At 44.0% G+C, this 21,655-nt stretch overlaps 1 protein-coding gene across 10 annotated transcripts in view; it reads right to left on the bottom strand.

The window, feature by feature from the left end:
• Positions 1-450: 450 nt before the first annotated feature.
• The window catches only part of TNRC6B (trinucleotide repeat containing adaptor 6B), a 217,522-nt gene continuing 196,317 nt past the window's right edge, over positions 451-21,655 (bottom strand). For 8 of the 10 annotated variants that reach the window (XM_077830293.1, XM_077830327.1, XM_077830285.1 and 5 more), the window contains 11 exons: positions 15,023-15,142; positions 14,340-14,447; positions 13,958-14,129; positions 12,530-12,667; positions 11,972-12,148; positions 10,942-11,088; positions 10,590-10,685; positions 8,010-8,348; positions 7,529-7,599; positions 5,697-5,836; positions 451-1,287 (listed from right to left, as the gene is read on the bottom strand). In XM_077830293.1, the coding sequence (XP_077686419.1) occupies positions 900-1,287; positions 5,697-5,836; positions 7,529-7,599; positions 8,010-8,348; positions 10,590-10,685; positions 10,942-11,088; positions 11,972-12,148; positions 12,530-12,667; positions 13,958-14,129; positions 14,340-14,447; positions 15,023-15,142 (1,896 nt within the window). In that variant the 3' untranslated portion in view covers positions 451-899. The remainder of the gene's footprint in view (positions 1,288-5,696; positions 5,837-7,528; positions 7,600-8,009; positions 8,349-10,589; positions 10,686-10,941; positions 11,089-11,971; positions 12,149-12,529; positions 12,668-13,957; positions 14,130-14,339; positions 14,448-15,022; positions 15,143-21,655) is intronic. The other 2 variants (XM_077830343.1, XM_077830358.1) reach the window with 1 other exon arrangement.

Below are 21,655 nucleotides of genomic sequence, written 5' to 3'. Positions count from 1 at the left end.
AAGCAACAACCCACATTCAATATGATCTGCAAACTTGAATTAGCACCCTACTTAAAATTAATTAAAAAAAACAAAGACTTGACAAATTTTAATCCAGCCCAAGAAAATTTTGTTTCAGCCACTGGGACTCCCCAATACTTGTTTTCAGAATCAAGACACACAGATGGCCAGCCAGCCCATAGACCCATCAGCAATGCAGCATTCTGAGACAGCGAGAGAGAGAGGGAGAAAATGCACACTCACCAGAAACAAGCACACATGGGCAGTTACATGTGCCAGAACACACTGGTATTTATCAACCAGCCAATCACAAAGTGTTGGGGGTTTTTTGTGGGTGTTTTTTTTTTTTTTCATTTTTTTTTGTTTTGTTTTTAAAGTGAGGCTCCGTCAAGTCTTCCCCTCCCCCCACCCCTGCAATTCTTTTGAACCCCACCCCACAACCCCACCCAACACGGTAGACCTAAGGACGGAAACACACCCAGTGCAAACAAAGTTAAAAAGCTATTTTTTCAGTATATATGTTTTTTAGCAACAACTTCCGTATAACATGAAAAAGTGAAAAACTAGAAACTAATTTTTTTAATTTTTTGTGTTTAAATTTAAATGGTATGTGTACTTGCTTCACATTGTCTTTCTAAGTTGGCGTTCATGATTCAAGTATTTCAAGAGTGATATGTTCTCTTTTTGGATTCATATTCCAAACGAAAAAACTGAAGTTATATAAGGGAGGCAACTATGTGCTCAGACAGTCTGTCAATGACCCACCTTTTTTTCTCTCTCCGTTTTCTTTTTTCCTTTTAAAAATGTATTTATTGCAAGTTGAAAAAAAACGAAAAGGTCAAGTTAGTGCTGCTGCTGTTCCAAAAAAGGTCACGAGGTCAGAGTTGAAAGTTCTAAGTTCAGATTGAATCCGACCCTCCTCCCAGAAGGTCTCCAGGTAGTAAGGGAGCAGGGCTGCCCATTCTGTGGGGATCCTCTACACTTGGGACCCCCCACAAGCTTGAAGAATAGTTTGGGGGCCCCCACAATGAAGCGCCAGAGAGATCACCCCCACTGCTGCTGCCACCACTGCTGCTCCACTGCCCAAGCCCTGCTGACCCACCAAAAAGATTCAAAGGAGGTCCAACTGCATCTGTCTGGTTCTGTCCTGTCTCCAGGGATTGCCAGCCTGCTGTGGGTGCACTTGGGGTTGCTGCAGGTGTCGGGGGCTGAGCTTGTGCCAGAAAGCGACTAACCTCCTCATCTGTGGCAAACTCAGCCAGGATGGTAGTGTTTCCCAACACACACCTGGGGGAGGGGAGGGAGAAAAAAGGGTGAACAACAAGAAACAAAGTTCACATAAAAACCAGGGTACATGCACAGGATTCAAAACCTTGGACATGAAATGGCAAAGACTGCCCAAACCAGTAAGGAAATCAGTGGTAGAGCTAAGCAAGGGAGGTGGGTACAGTCATCTCCACGTTACCACTTTAATCAGACTCTGCAGAACCCAAACTTTCTGGTTTTAAAAAAAATGACAGTAAGTTTACAGCTCTTATGGCTGTGTAGGAAACCCAGTCCACAGAGAGAGTATGGAACATTAACAGCATCCTAAACATGCACGTGCAAGAGACAATTCCCCCCCCGCCCCTCCCCCGCAGAATAAAGGTGCAGACACACACACGAATAGGTTCAGTGTGCATTGTCTTTCCAAAACACAAAAGCTTAAGGAAAGATTAGAAATCAAAGAACTTCAAATGAAAGAAAAGGAATTTCCTGGGTTCCCAACCTTTTCTTACATGTTACCATGGTCTGAAAGGTAACTGGGAGCAGGGAAGCAGTCGTTGCTCCCAAGACCACATGCACTTCCAAAGCAAGCCATAATCACACACCAATTTAAGAAAACTAATGTGAGCCTTTCTCTTCAAATCCCAAGAGGCCTGAGAACAGGAAACCAATTCTGCAAACTCCCAAAGACCCTATTTTAAGTGCCCCTCAGTTAACAGTCTATTTTATCTTTTCCTAGCCCTATTTTTCTGCATTGCAGTGCCCCAAGGAGTAAAGATTACTCAGAAGAGAACAGAACTGAGGAACCACTGCAGATGGGTAAAAACCAGCAATGGGAAAAAAAATGCAGAAACGGTAACATTTCTCTTTGAGACATTTTAATTAAAATGTTCTAGACGAAGAAAAAAATCAAAGATCTTTTAATTAAAAAATGTTTTCAAAAATCTTTGTAGAGAAAGTAAGAAAAGCTGTTTCACCCAAATAAAACTCTCTTTTCCTCTACTTCAAAGATTCTCAAACTGTGGTCCATGTTGAACTTGCTGGGGGCTCAAGGGGAGCTGGCTGGTCATATAATGCTGCATATTCCCACTCCTGATTTCCAGCTACTAAATCTCATTAAAACACATTAAATACTTTCCTACAAGAAACTGCTGTTGCTGCCACAAGGGTTTTACACCATCATGACTAGGACTTAGTGATACATACAACCAAGAACAAGAGAACAAGTGGTCCGTGAGAACCTCTACTAAAATGTGGTCCACGCTATAAAAGAGTTTGCGTATCCCTGCTCTAGGAAACAAGCTTTCCTTCACAAAGCAATTTCCCTTTAAAAAAAAGGGGGTGAGGTGGGGCAGGGGGAGGAAAGGAATTTAGCTTTGGTACTGTGGCAAGATGGGTTAGTATGTTGGGTCCTGCGCTTTTCTTGGCAGGGGGGCTAAGATGCCACTCCTTTCCCCTGCTCTTGTGCCGCTGAGGTCCCCACTAGTTGCCCGGGAAGGTGGTAGAGGAGGGAGGGTTCTGGGTCTGCTCCGCACTCTGAGCCTCACCCCTCTCAACCCCTGCAGGTTCTTACCCTCTTCCCCTTTGAGTGGGGAACTTGTGGTCCTTAGACGGTGGGGGAGGGAGTCTCCCTCCCCTGCTGGGGCAGGGTCTCCCTTACTTCAGTTCTCTGGTCTTTCAGATCTTACAACACACCTCCAAGCTCCAGTCCTCTCTCCTTCCTCTTGACTGTCTGAAGCAGGGGGTTTTATTAGGTTCCTGACAGGGCTTAATTGACTACAGGTGCTCCAATTAACCTGTTGCAACCCTCCCTAGTCTACAGGGAATCACACCTTAATTAGCCTAGGGTTTATATATTTCCCCTCTACCACTGCTCCCTGGTCCTCCTGTATCACAGTACTCACATGGACTTTGTTTCAGATTGAAAATGCGATTGATCACTTTGCAAAAATCTTGCAGATTAATGCTCATCTGAAGCAATTTATTAATTTTCATAAACGCAGCCAAATTTGAATACTCATTTGCATACTGGTCCTATCAGTCAACCCCACCCATTGCAAAATCCTTGTTGTGCCACTGTCACTTTGCAGCAGCAGTTCCAACAATCTTGTTCAGAAACAAATTATCATTCCCCATCTTCTGCTGGTAAAGGAAGAGACTCCTACCTCCGAGGATCAATTTACTCCCTGAGAATTTCTAAAACATGGAAGTGGACAGACAAAAAAAAGGTTACTGACCTTTCGTAACTATTGTTCTTCAAGATGTGTTGCGCATGTCCATTCCATGCTAGGTGTGCACGCGCCATGTTGCCGGAGATTTTTTTTCCCTTAGTGGTATCTGTAGGACTGACCCTAGCGCCCCCTGGAGCTCTGTGCACATGCGTCGGTATAAGGGGTACCGCTGGCTCCACACCCTCTCAGTTCCTTTTTATCCATCACTCCAGCAGAGGGGTAGGAGAGCAGGTCATGCAATGGACATGAGCAACACATCTTGAAGAACAAGTTACAGAAGATTAATAATGTTTTTTTCTTCGAGTGCTTGCTCATGTCCATTCCATGCTAGGTGACTCACAAACAGTACCCCCGGAGGTGGGCTCAGAGTTCATGGACGTGCTGATTGCAACACTGCTCTCCCAAAACTGGTATCATCATGGGCTTGTTGAGTGATGGCGTAGTGGGATGCGAAGGTATGAACCGATGACTGTGTTGTGCTCTGCAGATGTCGAGCTCCTCCTCATTTGTTCATGTAAAACATTGAGGCCGTGTTGTCCGTCAAGCCTGCATGACCTGGTCTAAGAGCTGGGGAAGAAACACCTGGCAGGCCAAGCATATTGCCCTGAGTTCTTTGACATTTATATGTCGGGAGAGTTCTGCAGAGACCCTGGGTCCTGAGTCTACCGTGTGCTCCGCAACCCACGGCTGACATGTCCGAAACCAATGTTACTGTTGGATACGGGGCAGCGAAAGGCACTTCCTTCATCACAGAACGTGGGTTTCTCTACCAAGTCAGAGAAGCTAAGATGGCAACAGAATCATGAGAACCAAGTCCAAGTGGTGTCTGCCTGGGTACTAGACTAATGCCAGACACATCTGTAGGGATCTGAGGCATAGCTGCATGTACTGCACCATGTAGGTACATGCTGTCATGTGACCCAAAAGCTTGAGTCACACCAGGCAGCTGAAAGCAGGTGAGCTGTGACCTAGGCGATTAGATCTGACATAGTTCGGAACCTAGCCTCTGATGGGTAGGCCTTGGCCTGGACGGAGTCTAGCACTACCCAAGTAAACTCTATTCTCTGCACTGGAACCAATGCTGGGGAATTGGTGACTGATGCTGGGTCAGGGACTGCTGTGGCGGTGCCATGGAGGACTTTCCTCCGGGAAGTGCCGCGATGCTCAGTGCCGTGATGGAGCTCACTGCCCCTTGAACCGTTCTATCCCTGGTAGCCCTGCTTGGTAAGTGGCATTCGGGGGTGGGCAGTATCAGGAGAGACACAAAATCCTTTGCAGCCTGAAAAGCCTCTGGAGTCGAGGGGGCACGACTCTGGGAAGGACGAGTGGCCCAGCATAGGTCTCACTTAATCAGTTTGTCCCTCTTCAGCACCGGACAGCGCCTTCTCTTGGCAAGTTGTTTCTTATGGTTCTTCCTTGGCACCGGGGATGGAGAATGGTGCCTGGAAGAGTACAGTGCCGGTGGAGCACTTTGCATGGAGACCAAAGTGCTCGGCGCCAATTTGGAGTGGCACGGCTCCGAGGACAGTTTGAGGGCTGCCTCCATGAGCAAAGCCTTCAGATGAATGTCCCGGTCTTTCTGAGTGCACGGTCTGAAGCCCCTGCAGACCTTGCATTGCTCCTTAACATGAGCTTCCCCCAAGGCACTTTAGACAGCTCATATGCAGATGGCTCACTGGCATGGGCTTGCCACAGGAGGTACACGGCTTGAAGCCCAGGGACCTGGGCATGCCAGTCCTGGAATGACGTCCCACGACAACTGGGACCGCTATTTACACTATATACACTAACAGTGACTGATAACTAAATACGTTAACTACAAAAAACTATATACGATAGACTACAGAGTCTAAACCACTCGGAAAGCCTTGCAAGAGCAAGGAGGTCGTTCCAAGCAATTGTGACAGGTGGTAAGGAACTGAAAGGGTGTGGCGCCATCGGTGCCCCTTATACTGGAGCATGTGCACGGGGTTGCAGGGGGGCACGAAGGCCAGTCCTATGAATACCACTAAGGAAGAAAAAACCTTCAGCAACTTTATATGTGGCACGCGCACACCCAGCATGGAATGGACATGAGCAAGCATGCGAACAACAAGTTTTACTGAATCACCTCCTGCATGCAGGACTTTTATCAATAAATAAAATCAGCTGTATGGGTCAGAGGAAATGGGGTATATGTATGTTGCTGGGGTAACTTACATGTGCAGTGCAGTCTGGGCCTTGGCCGCCTCCTGTTTGGTGTTGTATCGGATTAGGGCGGTGCCCTGGGTCAGATTCAGATGGAATGTCAGCAGTGGGCCATGCTGCATGCAGATCGTCCTCAAGGTTGACCCATCGATCTGAGGAAGATAGAAAAAATAAAGGTTTACTGAAAGAAAGGGGCACTGAACTTTTTGTTTTATGATGTGAATACATCTGAAGAACTTGAGGTATGTTTAATAAATAAAGTAATTAAAAATTTTAATTTTAAAAAATCAGTTAGTATTGTGCTGCATATCACAGGGAAAAGAGTGGGACCTTGAGAAGGTCAGTGAGAGGGATGGGATGTTATTTTCAAGTAGGTTCTTTTCAGTAGGTTTTTGTGCATCTTACAGTGACTTCATTTTGTAGTACAGTGATTAGATACTAAGCTTAGCTTGTTTTAATTTTAGCTCATTCTAGGCCCTGGTCTAATTTTCTCTCCCTTTAGCATGCTGAGATTACTAAATTGTGATTATCTCTGTGTTTCCCAGATTTCCAGTGGAGTACAAACTGTCTTTCTAACCCTATTAGGGCAAGAAATATTGCACCAAAAAAATCATGTTGTTTTGATTACCTGATTTACTTCTCCCCATCCCCAATTATTCAATTTCAGAAGGATTTTAAATCAGCCAGTAATTTGAAAATGCTAGAGATTACTGCTTTATATTGTCTAAAAAACTGGGAATCTCAGTTTTTGAATGGTGCAAAGGATCTGTTTTTAACCTGGGTGGTTTATGAGACAATCAACAATTAATACTGTCACTATTCTGCCAGATTAACAGAGCTCAATCTCTCATCTTGGACATTTTCAGCAGCAGCTGCCTCTATTCTTTCTATATCAGCAAGCATCACTTTGCCATTTCCTCTTTCTGATCACAATCAGTTCCATTTATTTCCTTTTTCAGTAATTTAAATTTCTCCCAAATCTATTCCTCTGCCATTCAGTGACTGCTAGAACAGCATGAAGAGAAACACAGAAATGTGCCTTTTCGTTGCAACTAGACAAACCTTTTTGCTATGGCTGTTCTTGCCCTCTATATCAAGGGAAAGGTTCTGTTTAATGTGAGTGATGCAGTTTGGCATTTTGGATGACCTGAGACGATCCCAGCCCTCCTTCCCATCGTCTTAGTTCTTAAGATGTGCTGTCTGTGATAAATTATCCTACTGGATAGTGGGTGGTTGTCCATTTTCCAAAGTGCTGCTGATAATCATATAGGCATTTTGTAGGATCCAATGCAGGCTAACTGGAGTTACTGAAACCAGGATCTCTGTAGAATTTATTTTGAATGGAAACAAGCTCTGAGAATGACAACTGCTGGAGTGTCCTAACTAGGCTGTGCTATTGGCAACACTGTTGGAAACATTCTGAGGTTTTGCTATGGAAACCCCAGAGTAAAACCTGGCAGTTCTCTTTAGCTCCGTTACTGACAATGTCCCAAAGAAACTGGAGCCTTGAGCTATTATACACAACACAATTTATCCACATTTCTGAATGAAACAAACTTGAGAGTAATTCCTTCACAAAATACTCTGGATAATGGTGGAGACAGTTATAATGGTCTTATGGCAAATATCAAACATCCTACCAAAGCAACTGAGATCTCTACACATTTAGCTGATGTGATTACTGTAGTCAAGCAGGCTACTCTGACTATAGGTATTCCATCAGAATCACCAAGCCAATTCAGTGTTATTAAACTTCATTAAAATGGGAACAGAAAAGACGCCACAAATCCTGCTCTCTGTAGTTTAGCACTCCCGCCTCCAAAAGAGAAGTAAAAGAGAAATACCTGTGGAGTGAGATTGTGAAGAACCAGCCAGTAGCTAGGACGAACTGAGCCCCCATCACTCCAGGTAGAGGCTGAAAACATTTAAACAGAGGGAGAAATACAAAAGTCAGAAGATACTGAGGGTACATGTTGACAAACAAATGCCTCCTCTGCACTATCCTCAGGTCTTTCTGTCTCTCAGAGAATTTCATCCATTTCAAACATACTAACAGGATTCTATGCTTTATGGTACTGTACACAAAACAATTCTCATATTTAACATTAGAATTAATGTTTGCCAGTTTGGGTCTTCTAGGGATTTCCCCAACCACATAATTCGCTTCTCCAACACCACCCATTACTCTTCAAAAGCCCTATGCTGCAGAAATCCTCTCCTGGTAGCTCCCAGCCCTCTCCTTACTCCTCCCCAGGCAGCTCCCGGGACCTTTCCCTCACATTAACAGTTAGTTTCCATTTTAAAAAGGGATATTTTTTCCTTTACCGGGCAAACGCAACTTCCTCTCTTGTGAAGGCCGCATCATATCCACACCATTAGCGCTGTATAACACACACCCCTCACGGCCGAGCAATGATGCTATCAGGAGATCCTTCTCACCAGAGGCAAGCCTTGAGTCCTGTGCCCCCCACCCCCTGACCGATCGGGGTGCTGTGCTGCTCCAGGGAGATGATGGTTTGGGGTTGGTCAGGCCAGGTGGTGGGCGGGGCAGCCCTGTAGTGTTCCTTGAGGAAATATGGTTTTTCCACATCTTGTTGGAGAGATGAGTGGGATTGTGTCCTATGGGATCTGGGGACCATGTTGATTTGTAATCATTGAATTTTGCTGTAAATGGATAATAAAGGGCATGGATTAATGGGATTTAAGCCCCACAACACAGTCTATGTAACTATGCAGCTATTGTAGCAGGCTAAAACCACTTGTATCAGATGCAGGCACACAATGTTCAAATCCATGCAGCTGTTAGCATGTACCAAACTAAAACACAAGCAAAGCCAGACCTGGTTAATCCCTGCTTTCTATATATACTCTGACAGAGAAACTTGCTCATTCATATAGTGACCTCTTATACACATTAATATAATCTGAGATCTAATTGAGATCTGAGGATCTCAAAGCTCTTTACAATGGTGGGCAAGTATTATCCTTATTTAAGGAATTGAAAATTGAGGCTCAGAAAAGAAGATGCTTGCAGAGTGGGAACTGAAACTCAGGTCTCATGGCTCCTTGTTCCTTCTTCTACATAGTAAGTTTATGTTGCTTCCTAAAGATGTGTTCATTTTTGTAAGATGACTTACATTTTATGAGATAAGAGTTTCATTATGAGGTGCAAAGCAAGAAACTGAGCTATTGTGTAATCTGGATTTAGGAGATCCCTGATGACAGGAATTCAGTTTATCTGAAATAGTTACATTCTTATTGTTAGGGCTCAGAAAGATTACTGGATATCTACTAAGTAAGGTTGATCCCAAACATGGCTTTTCTCTAGTGAAGCTCAAAGACCTCCAGCAGGAAGCCCAGTATGCTAATAAAATTGGAAACATCATACTTGTAATTCTGTATATTGGGGAGGGCCCCTCTTCTCCCTTTCTTAAGGAAGAAGACAGTAATACATTCTTCAGTTTCTCTTGAAATTACTGGACACTCTGCTCACCCACTATAAGTTTGCTAGGCAGAGTGCAGATTACTCCAGTAATTGGCATTTTCCTCATTCTGACTGGACACAGTAAACTAACAATAAAGCGTAAGATCCAAAAATCCTGAAGCAGCACTCGCTCTTCACGGCAGGGATGTCTGGGAAAAATGCACTTGTCTAGTCAATCTGGCTCACATCTGGTATGTGCATTTAAGTCCTAATTATTGTCAAGTTAGTGTGGATTTGAAATGGAGAAAAACAAACTATCTGGGTTCCCAGTTCTCCAAGGTAGCACAATAAGTGCAAATCTGAGATTAAGAATGCAGATTTGTTAGCAAAAAGGTAATGATTTATAAATACAATGTATTTGGATCGCTACCTTCCATAGTGCTTGGAGTCCAAGGGTCTGTAAGTACCAATGGCTTGCATTAACTTTACACATATAAATCTGAAGTGTACAAAAAAAATCTAAATACCAACAGAGCTGGAAATTTTATTTAGGGATGTGTGAATTCTAACCTGCCTATTCTAGAGGACCCACTTCAAGGAGTCATTTTCCTGCACTGGGGAAATGCTCTGAAGCTGAGTAACATGTGGAACATGTTAATCCTATTAATTCCTACATCTTTAAATCATTCCTATCTTTCCTATATGCTAGATATAGTTAAAAGGAGGTAAAGCTGGGTTTGGTATCCCTCTTCCCAGACTCAGATTAACCAGCAGATGACTTTGAAACAGAAACTTTACATGTCCTTGTAGAACAAAGCTACATATTCAGATACTGCTTCAATCAAAGCCATCCTATAGAGCCAAACCTATTCAATTATAAGAAATAGCTAAGGACAATGCCAGCTCAAGGGAAAACTTTGGGATTTATAAAAAATTGGATATCCAACTGGATTTCCTGGGTTGGATATTCAAATGGTTACTCAGTGGTGAGTATAGAGCCCATTGATGAATAGGAATGCTTGGTGTTCTTATAACCAAAAAAAGATGTAGGGCAAAAGGCTAGGCTTTGGTCTACATCTTAAACTGCCAGAATCACTATAACTCCCCTCAAGTCCTGAAGGGGGATGAAAGGTGCAATCAACAGTGGAAATTAAAATGTTCTAACAGTGATTTTCCTCTTTAGAAAGTTGCAAAGTGTTTGCATATAGTCTTCCCCTCCCTTAACATCTCAGAGTGCTTAGCTTAGTAGCAGGTACATTTAAAAACAAACTAAATAAATGAAACCCTCACTACTTAACCTAGTAGATTTTGTAAGAGAAACGCTTGTACATTTTGTGGATGTTCCCTATATCCTCTCTGCTTCGCCTTCTGCTCCATCCTCTGACTCATGTGCCAGACCTTTGTATTTTGGATCTTAAAAAGGAATTAATTAAAATACTGACTGGCTGGTGACTGTTTTTCAAGGTCTGGAACCCACTTACCTGAAGTGCTGTGAACATTGGTGAAGGAATTGTCAGAGGCACTGTAGGGCCAGGCACCAGGTGAAGGCAGCGAGGTGTTGAGGGAAGAATTAGACCCTATCAAAGGGGGAAGGAAGGAATGAAGAAAATATCGCAGATAAATATAACAGAGTTTCTGTAATACAAACACATCCTATTGGTTCCATTTCTACTAAATGTCACAGACTCACAACAGACATGTCAATGCAGCCTAGGCTTTTTCGTGTTCTCACCCTTTTTGGGGGTGGGGGTGGGGAGGAGAATTAGATTTTGTTTTAATTACTTCTGTAAAAGGCTGAGATACTGGAATGAATGCAGGTGTCTGCTGTTTTACCTGTGGTGTTGTCCCGCAGAAGTTGGTGGTCAGTATCTACAATGGGAGATGTGGCTGTACCCCCCAGCACACTTCCAGGGGTCACATAGGGGTCAGATTCAGGGTCAATGTTTTGAATACCTTTCCATGGCACTCCTGGCTGGAACTCTGGGATGGGAAGGAATAAAAATAAGATGCAGAGACAGAAATGCCATTTAACATAAATTAACAATTTGAGAATGTTTTGAAAGGACTCATGACTACCTTTTATAGGCCTCCTCAATGGATCATCAGGAGAAGACTCTCCTATACAGAATATGCCTTGTACTAACTCCTCTCACTATACTGCTCTCTACAGTTCATGTCCATGGGAGTTTATCCCAAAACTGGCTCGAATACATGGGGCTCCCTCTGGACTATCTTCCACCTTTCTCATTTCAGACTGTGCTAGACTTCAATGATTTCAGCCTTGCGGACTACACTATACGCTTTTCCAGGAATTTTTTTTGCACAAAGGAGCCTTTCCCAAAGAAGTTCATGCCACATCATGGGTCACCAATGCAATGAGCTCCAGACAGAAAAATCCTGCCCTTCCTCATCCCACAGTCACCTGGAAAACCAAACATCCACACCTTTCACTGACAGATGTGCTTTCAATGGGATTTTTTTTAGCCTCCATGCAAGCATAACACAGAATGAAACAGCAATCAGTACAGAAGAGGGAAACTGATTGTGTACATTCTGAGCAGATTTAATCAACTACATTCAAATCACACCTGCATGCCCATCACAGACACACAGGTCACAGTTCATCTGTCAGAAGTCAAGGATTATTTAGACACACTATAGTTATTCTGTTCTTAATTCATATTAAATTTATACGGTCAGTTTAACACTTGAAGTCCCATTTAATAGTCAAAGACAACAGATTTAATTGACTGGGTAGAGAGGCCCAAGAAATAACTCTCGAGGTAGATAAAAAAACAGCCTGAAGAGAAATGCTCATCAAGTTTACTGAAGAGTTAAGGTGACACCCTTCCCTGTGCAATACCTGGAGGCCAGCTCGCATTGCTGGATTTGCTTCCGATCTTGTTCGTTGGTGGAGATTTGGCAGGTAACCAACTATCGCCAGCAGGGCCTGCATGGCCACCCAGTGGGTCGCCTGGGATTATGTCAAATTGGTTGTAGGGCGATCCTCCACGGGCTTTTCCAGGGGGCACTATTGCACCTGAGAAGTAGGAGAAAGATATATTTACATGGAGGAAAAATAGGAGTTTGGGAAGGGACAGGAAAACTGGAACCAAGAGAATTTAAAACCACCACAGAAGGAATAAGATATTAAGTTAAAGCACATCACACCAGTTTCACTGTAGTTTCAGAATTACTGATGTGTGGGGAGTAAATGTTACCTATCGGCAGTTGATAAATTTGATGGGTTTAAAGAAAAAACAAAACAAAACAACACACTAGCAGAGGAAAATGTGTTCAAAAACCCAAACAGAGTTCAACTGGAATGAAGACTTCTCTATCAATATCTTTCACCTGGGGTGAAGAGTGGTGGTATAATAATGTTCCTATTTCAGGGAGTATAACCTCAAATCTCTCTTACCATTTTTGTGCATATTGGCATCCTGTGAAGCTACGGAGGGCAGCCCTTCCATCATAGAAGTCCACTGTTTAAAGCGGGATTCTGATCCAGCTTCTTTCCCTCCCACTATGCCATAATCCATGCCACTTGAACCAAAGCCTGTGAAACAGAAAACAATACCATTTTCTCTCTTTTTGTTAGAATCACCTTCCAAATGGATACTTGTGATCATAAAGATAAATAAAATGCAATGGTAGTAACTGAAATCCCTTTGCACAGCTACACTTCAGGTGATACGAAAGCAATTCATCTGACTCCCAACCCCATATCTGTGCAGGACACATCATTGTGTGATTCTCACTACACTCTTACCAGCTGTCAAGCAGATTCTCCTTCGTTACCATGCGGTCAGCTCTGATATTCAGAAAAGCCATGTTCCACATGGATGCAAGTATATTCACTGTATCTTAGCACAAGTCTGTGGCTAGACTGAATTAAACTTGAAATACTCAAGAAGGCTGCAAGGGTAGCGAAACATGGTGATGAATGAACCAACAGACTAATTACCTCTAGGTGCTGCTGATAAACTAAAACAAAATAGTTCAGCTACATTTTTAGGATTAAAAAAAAAAAGCTATATTGTTTTCAAAAAGGCAGATGACCCATTGTACCACATACAATGGCCCAATATCTTTTGTCTGTCATTCTTTTCCTATCACAACTTCCTAAAGATATTACTATATTCCGTTGCTACAGCTTTCAGCAACCTGAGTCCAATTCACTTTTCCAATAGGTCCCAAGTTTTCCTGACTTTTTTTTTTTTTTTAAATCAAGTGATAAATGCTTTTGTATCTTCACAGCTTCAGTCCCTATTTTAACACAGAATGTGTGTGTGTAGGGAGATTGGAGGTGGTGGGAGAGGGATAACATCTATTTGCACTGAAGGGGAAGTCTATAAAATAAGTAATTGAGAGGCAGTGTGATCTAGTGGATAAGCTACTGTACTAAGAATCAATAAACTAAGGTTTTATACCCAACTCTACCACCAATCTGCTCGGTGACCCTTCATAAACCACTGCACTTCTCTGTGCCTCTGTTTCCTCTCCCGATCTTTGTCTGCCTTGTCTATTTAGGCTGTTAAGTTCTTTGGGGGCTGGGCCTATCTTTTACCTAATGCTGCTCTACCAGCCAGCCTTAAAATAAGCGTGATAAGTCAGGATGCCATCGAACTGCACTCTGTAGGGAAAAAAAAAGCCAAACCTAGAAGACCTGCAAGACATTGCAGTTTTAGCAATAGAGCTGACATTGTGCCACAAACCCTAAATCTAATGCCTATACAAAAATTACAGTGCCAGAGAATTAGTGCACTCCTGGTGGATCACAGGTCAAACTAATAGAGTAATACCACTGGCAACACAACAAATAACCCCAGCTCATAGCAGTACTCACCAGAACCATATCCGGGTATTTGCCCTTTGGTCTGTATATCTGAGAGACCCACATTCAGAGCATTGGGTACCATGCTGTCTAAATGTGACTTAGGCCCAACTGGATGAGATGGAGAATGCTTCATGCCAGGCTGCCTTTGCTGCTGCTGGAGGGCACTCACCATACGAGCAAGCTGCCAAGGAAACAAATGAGGGAATTTACTCTCAACTAAAACTGGCTGCTTGGGTAATCATGCAGTAGTGGTTAGTTCTGAGAGAGTGAGAGGAAGCTTAACTGACACCTAGTGATGAAAGGAGTATGGCATGGTCTTTGCTGTAGACTGACAAGTTTCCTCAAACACCCTGCACCCCACATGCCTTTGATGGAATGAACAGTGCCATACCTGTTGCTCTTGCTGCTGTCGCACAGCTTGAGAAATCTTTCTCTGGTTCTGTAACAGCTGTTGTTGCTGCTGCTGCTGCTGCTGTTGCTGAAGAAGAAGCTGACATGCCTACAACACAAGTGGAGAAGAAAGAGATATGGGCTCATTTGGGGGAAAATTCTTGGTGGAACTGATCACTGGCAAATGCTTTATTAATAGCTTTCGGTAAGACAAACAGTTCATCGCTTTTCACAAGGAAATAAAATCACTGTGAAAGAATTAGAAAAACATGATCTGGCTTTCCTGTTACACCTAATGAAATTAGTAACAGTATTCCCAGTAGCTGCTTTATTCAAGTCATTAAAAATACAAGCCCAAATAACAAAATCACTGAAATATCAGCACACAATTGCTTCCCACCGCAAAGTTGTTGCTAAGATTAATTACCGACTGACTATAACAAAATATATAGATCCAACTTATAACTAAACAGATAAATTTAGATTGTGTTGACCCCTATCAACCGTGTGTTTTCCTGTACAAGAGCAGGGAGTTCTTGTACACAAATAATGCAAAAATCAGCAGAACAAGTCTTAGATTGTTTTCTCTTTAGGTTTGTTCCACTTCTATCTTAGCGGAGTTTGTACACAGGGACAGGATTGTAGGAAACCCAATCTATCACTGCAAGAGGACCAGCTACTTACCAGTTGAAACTGAGGAATATTTGGAAGCTGACTCAGCATAGCAATCTGTTGAGGAGATATATTGAAAAGACCTGGGTTCAAGCCACCGTTGGGAAACTGCTTGAGCATGGAGGCAGAAACCTGTGCAGAAATCAATTCAAACAGCTAAGATTCAGCATACACAAAATGGCTCAACAAAAAACGCATTGTTATGATAAAGAAAGTTGGGGAGGAGGTATTTATGAAGAAGATCAAGTATAGCATATACTCAAGTTTGCATGGTATTTTAGGAAAGTCACTAGATTTTATTTTAACTGGCACCTTACACATCCATAAATGCAAAGGTTACTCACTTTGTGTAGTAACTGCAGTTCTTTGAGATGTGTGTCCCAATGGTTGCTATACTTCAGGTATGCATGTGCCTCTTGAGCCCTTGATCAGAGATTTTCAGTTAGCAGTGTCCTTTGGGTCTGCGCATGTGCTCTATGCCTGCTCATGCTGGATACTGAGGCTACATCAGCGTTTGCAGGCAAATTGCCCTCAGTTCCTTCTTCACACAAGCATCTCCTAAAGAACAGTCCGAAGCAGAGGGGAAGGAGGACTTGTAGTAGAGCACCCATAGGGACAAACATCTTGAAGAACCACAGTTACTGCACAAAGTGAGTAGCCTCTTCTTTTAGTATGTATCCATGTAGCAGCCCTGCATATTTCAGATACTCATACATTCTTCAGTAACGCCATAGATGTTGTCTATGATCTGGTTGAATGTGTTATCTCCCTTTCGGGGGGGATGAACCCCCACAGCATCATAACAAGTGAAATTACATCAAGATATCCATCTCAGTAGTCTCTGAGTAGAGATCTATGACCCCTTGGATCTATCTGTGAAGAAAATGAAGAGCCTAAGTAACTTCCTGGGTCCTACCTAACATCCAGCATATATAAATAGGATTCCAGGAGAGAACTATGGGGCTTTGGGAAAAACACTGGTAAATGAATGGATTGATTAACGTGGATGTAGAGAGACCTCGTCCTTAAAGAATACTGTAAAGGGGTGTGTGTGTGTGTGTGTGGGGGGGGGGGGGGGATTGTGTCATCAAGGCTCCAACCTTTCCAACCCTATGGGTTGACACGATGGTTACTAAAAAGGCTGTCTTCATAGATAAATGCAACAGAGAACAGGCTGCTATTGGTTTGAATGAAGGTCTCATAAGGTAACTGAGTGGCAGGTTGAGGTACCAGGTTGGGGTAGGGTTCCTAATCTGTGAATAGATATTTCCCAAACCCTTAATAAACCTAGACAATACCGGATGAGCAAATATGGAGAATTGTTCTACCAGCGGATGAAAGCCTGATATTGTGGCGAAATGGATCTTAATTGAACTAACTGATAACCCCAATTTCTTTAGATCCAACAGGTAATCCAGGATGATTGAAAGTGTCACTGAATCAGGCAGGAGACAGCAATGACAATACCAATGGAAGAATTTCTTCCATTTCTGCAGGTAAGTAATATGGGTTGATCTTTTTCTGCTATTCAGTAACAGAGCACTACTGTTGTACTTCCACAGAGCAGGAGGAATCTAACTCCATGAATCATTGAGGAGCCATGCCCTGAAGCGGAGAACCGCTAGGATGGGATGAAGCACAAAACACTCATCCTGTGACAGGAGATGAGGAATGGTCCGGAGCTCGAATGACATCTGGACACAGGTGAAGCAAGTAATGGTACAAACTTGTCTTGGCCAGGTTGGCATTCTAAGGATAACTCTGGATCTGTCCTGTCACCTTGTTCATCATCATCACCCCCTGTATCAGCACCATTAGAGGAAATGCATAGTTCAAAAAACCCTTTTCCAAGATAGACATCTCCCAAGGACTGGTGGCCCAGACCACCTCTTGAGCTAAAAAGAGGGCACTTCCTGTTCCTGGAGATGGCAGAGAGAGACACCTCTGGCAGTTGCTCTTTTCAGGAATATGCTGCGGAGCATCTGAGTGTCTAGCTCCCATTTGCAATCCTGTGAGAGGTGTCTACTGAGGACATTAGGTGTGGTGTTCTGAATACCTGGGAGGTAGTGCACTGAAATTTGGATCTTACAAGCTATGCACTAATTCCAGAGAGTTTCATGGCTTCAGAGCACATGGAGGGGGAATTTGCTCCTCCCTGCTTGTTGATATAGACCATGCAGGATACATTTTCCATCATGACCCTGATTGATTTGTCTCTGATGAGGGATAGGAAATGAAGGCACGCATTTCTGACAGCACAGGTTGATGTGGAGACTTGTTTCTTGGGTTGTCCATCTGCCCTTTGTCATGAGGGTACTCAGGTGGTTTCCCCATTCCAACAGTGATTGCATCTGTTGTTAAAGTCACTGATGGGATTAGCTGACAAAAAGGAATGCCTTCTCAGACACTGAGCTGATCCTTCCACCAGTCTAAGAGTACCTTGCTTTTAGAGCTGTCACCTGTCAGTCCAAATTGTTCTTACTGGAGAACTCATTCTGAGTCAACCCTGGAAGCAGCAGAGATGTAGCCTTGTGTGATCGGTCACAATGGTGGAAGCTGCCATATGTTCCTGGAGCTGAAGACAGTTCCTTATTGTGGTTCGAGGGCTCCCCTGAACTGCCTGTACCAGACCTGACAAGGTTCAGGGAAGTTAGGCAGTCAGCAAGTCCAAATATGCCTCTATAAGCTGTATCTTCTGTACAGGGGTTAATGTGGACATTTTTACATTCAGCTTCAGACCCAACTCCTGAAAGAGAGCGAGGGCCATTTAGGAGGAAGATAGCACTGTTTTGTAGGAATGGCTCTTGAGTAGCCAGTTATTGAGGTACAGGAAGACTAGGATCGCTTCTTGTCAGAGGTAAGCAGCCACTGCTGTCAGGACTTTTGAGAACACCGCTGGGGCCAAGGAAAGACTGAAGGGAAGAATCAGTATTGGAAATGACCATGGGCTATAGTGAAGTGTAGGTATTTCCTGTATGATAGATATAGTGTTCTATGGAAATAGGCATCTTGTAGGTTGAGGGGCTGAACGCCAATCCCCTTTCTCTATTGAAGGAATAACAGTTGCAAGAGTCACCATCCTGAACTTTTGAGACTTTATGAACTTGTTTAGAAGTCTTAGATCTAAGATCAGTCTCCACCCTCCATCCTTCTTTGACACAAGGAAATCCTTCAGGTAAAATCCCCTGCCCTCATTAGGAGGAGGAAGAATCAGGTCTATTGCTCCTAATCAAAGGACAGAGTTCACTTCTTGTCTCAATGGAAGCTCTTGAGAAGGGTCCCTGAAGAGGGACGGGAAAGAGGGTTGGAAGAGAGAGAGTGATGTAAAATGGATGGTATAACCCAATGTCATGGCCTACCTGTCTGTACCGATCTGCCTCCAAGCATGTTGGCAATATGCAAGGAGGTCTCCAATGCGGGGTGGAGGCGGGTTAATGGGCACAAGTGTAAATCCAGAGGTGAGGGAAGATTCAAACTCTTGACCAACCCATCAAAACTGTTGCCTTGAAGATGGCTGAGTGGTCATGAAGAGCAGATGAGCAGCCCTCTTTCTGTGAAATCTCTCTCTTTCTGGGAGGTACGGTGGAGTTATGGAACCTGGAATACTGAGTCAGATGTGCTCTCTGGGCAGTCTCTGACCTACTAAACCTTTTCTTATTCTAATATCTATATATGCTCAGAGATTAAAAGACCTCTTAGGGCTGTTTCACAGAGTGTGCAAGGACTCACCTATGGTTTCCAAGAACAGTTTACGACCATCGAAGGGGAGGTCATCCACAGTGTTCTGTACTTCTCTTGGAAACACAGAGATGGAGCCATGATTTCCTGAACATGACAACCACCATGGAGATGGACCTGGCACCAGTGTGACCGCAGCATCTAAGACCAAGGATGGTGGTACAGGCATAACTGCCTCAATCCAGAGACGAGGATGACAATAATGTATGAGGGATGGCCTCCTTATCCGCCCTAGCTTCCTGCTCCTCCAACGTCTCCTCCAGTGGGAGGGCTGCTTGGGGAGGAGAGGGCTGTACAACTCTGGCCTCCGAATGAGACACTACCAGTGGTCTGGCAAATTGCTATCAACAGGCAGCCCAGGAATCCCAATGTGGCTATTAAGGGGGCCCATTCAGAAGTGGAGGTAGCATGCAAGGTTGGTTCTACCACCCTTGAGAATGAACCTGATCTTCCAGAGAATGGGTTCCTGAAGAGAACCCCAAACAGAAACAGAGGAGACCAACTGGAAGTCTCTTTCACTCTCCTCCACCTCATCCAAAGGAGGAGCACCTGCAGAAAAAGGTGGACAGTCCTGCAGTACTGGAAGATTGTAGTCCAGAGATCAGTCTTGGTACCAAGAGATTTCAGTACCCATGAAGGGTGGGGTTCATCTGTTATTGAGAGGTCTTCAGTATATCTGAACTCCTGTGACACCAAAGTGAGGATTGGTATCAATGCGGTAGCCGAGGCCAAGGTCACCAAAGCAGACAGTACTGCTGACGGTGGGCATACTGAAGTAGAGGCCAATGTATCTGAGGACCACTGCTTGCTTGGTGCCGAGGGTGCTGCGTGCCTGGGTACCAATGGCTGGGCTGACCTCAACAGTACTAGTCGCAAATGTCTATGCTTGTCCTCCAAGCTGGTAGAAAGTACCTTGGCCCTATCAGAGCTGTGTCACTCCTTTGTGCTCCAGGACTTTATGGCTCCACCAGTTTTGGAGGAGGAGGCCTTCAGGTCAATTGTACTGAGTGGAGAGGTCAAGACTCTGCAGACTGTAAATCTTCCCTTTCTTAAGGGAAGCTTGCACCAAAGTAGAAGGGGCACTGGATCTGTCCAGAGGCTGATGTAATGGGGGAGCCTTCCTGACCTGACTCAGAAGCTGGCTAAAGGGAGTGTTCCATCATTAGCAGTCTGAGTTTAATCTCCCGTGCACTTCTGGGAAATGTGGAACTTCCCCAAGCAATGGACACATTAAAATAGAGTGGCCATCAGCAGGTTTTGACGTTGCCTCTCCTGGAGAGCCAGACACGCCCTGGCAGGAAAAAAAAAAAGTCTCCCAGAGGGAAGAGTAGAATAAAACAATCCTTTCATTATTTATTTAACTATAACTATACTAACACTACAAAAACTATCTTAACCACTATAGAAATATTAGAAAAGCCGAGGCACGCTCAAGGCAGACATGCTAGGGTTCTGTTTCAGGCCACGGTGGTTGAGAAGGAACTGAGGGCGGTTCGCCTGTGCACCGCTATATAGCATGGTATCCAGTACTAGGAGTCATCGGGCACATGTGTGGGCTGAACAGACGCTGCTAACTGAAAATCTCCCACCAAGAGCTTGAGAGGCGCATGCACAGCTGAAGTGGAGCCCCAATAGGGATGTTACTTGAAGAAGTAGTTAACTTCTGGCTTGAACAGAATACATAATTCAGGTAACTGACAATATTTAACATTACACACACCCAATAGGAAGGTATGTTTTGAAAAGTGCATTGAACTGGAAACCTTTGCACACGTGTAACCAACCAGGAACCATGACACTGCATCATCACATTGAACTGCAACAACTGAGTAAGTCTGGGTTGGGGTTTTTTCTGGAGATGTAGAGAGGAAAAGGAGCTGAAGTTGGCATGAGAGCCAGTAACTTTGTTCCTGGTGCCCAGAGTTCACTTCCCTATTCACGGGCGAGCTCCATCTCCTCCAAGCATTCAAAGTTTCCAAAAAGCCTTAACAGAGCCCAAAGCAAAGGGAGAACAAAGGAGATGTGCATGTTTGGTAAGCTTGAGCCCTGAGAAATCTGGGCTATAAGTAAACTGCCCAGTTTTCTTTCTCAAGTCCAGTCCTTTACTGAGCCACATACTCAGGAGGCTAGAAAGCAAGCATGGTTGGAGTAGAGAGAAACTTTTCATACTTAGGTAAAAAAATTTGGCTGATCTTGTATCTCACATTAACTGGTCAAGCTTAAGAAGGCCCTACACTTGACTCAATGGCATTTCTCAGTGTGGATGAAACGAGAATTTTGAATGCCACATCTGATCAATTCCAAAATTTCAAGGAATGTTCTAGGCATTAATGACCAGAACCTTATTGATTTTGGGGAAAACTGGAAAGCCAAAAGGGGCAAAATAAAAAAGGGAGTGGGGGGGGAAGGGGAGGAGAGACAGAGAAACACAAAGCTCCTGCCAGTACTTTACCATAGCCACAGTTTCAAGCACCTCTGCAACTCTTATACTTCAAGCTGATTGATGGCACTCATTAATCCCTCCTAACATTATATCCCATCTCATCTCTACACTAGACTAACAAGCTGATGCCTTCAATGACTTGTTTATCAGTTAGGAAGATGGTGAGTGGCATAGGAGGAATGGGGGCATGCACCCAGCCGACTTGGGGAGAGGGGAGATTGGAGGAACCTGGTATGGGGGAAGAGGGAAAGGGGGCACACATCTAGTGAGGGGAGACTAGGAGGCTTTAGTATAAGGGAAGGTCGGAATGGAGGCAGACATAGCTCCTGACAGGCACAGGAAGAGGGTAGTACGGGTTGTACTGAGCCCCTGCCCTGGGGAGAGAATGACAGAGACTGATATGGGAGAAGAGGGAAAGTGGGGCGCACACAGGGCCCCTGACATGAGGGGAAAGAGAGAATGTG

Source organism: Eretmochelys imbricata, chromosome 1 (genome assembly GCF_965152235.1).
Source record: "Eretmochelys imbricata isolate rEreImb1 chromosome 1, rEreImb1.hap1, whole genome shotgun sequence".
Lineage (NCBI taxonomy): Eukaryota > Metazoa > Chordata > Testudines > Cheloniidae > Eretmochelys > Eretmochelys imbricata.
Note: the sequence above shows the minus strand (reverse complement) of the source record. Positions and strands in the feature narration are given on the sequence as shown.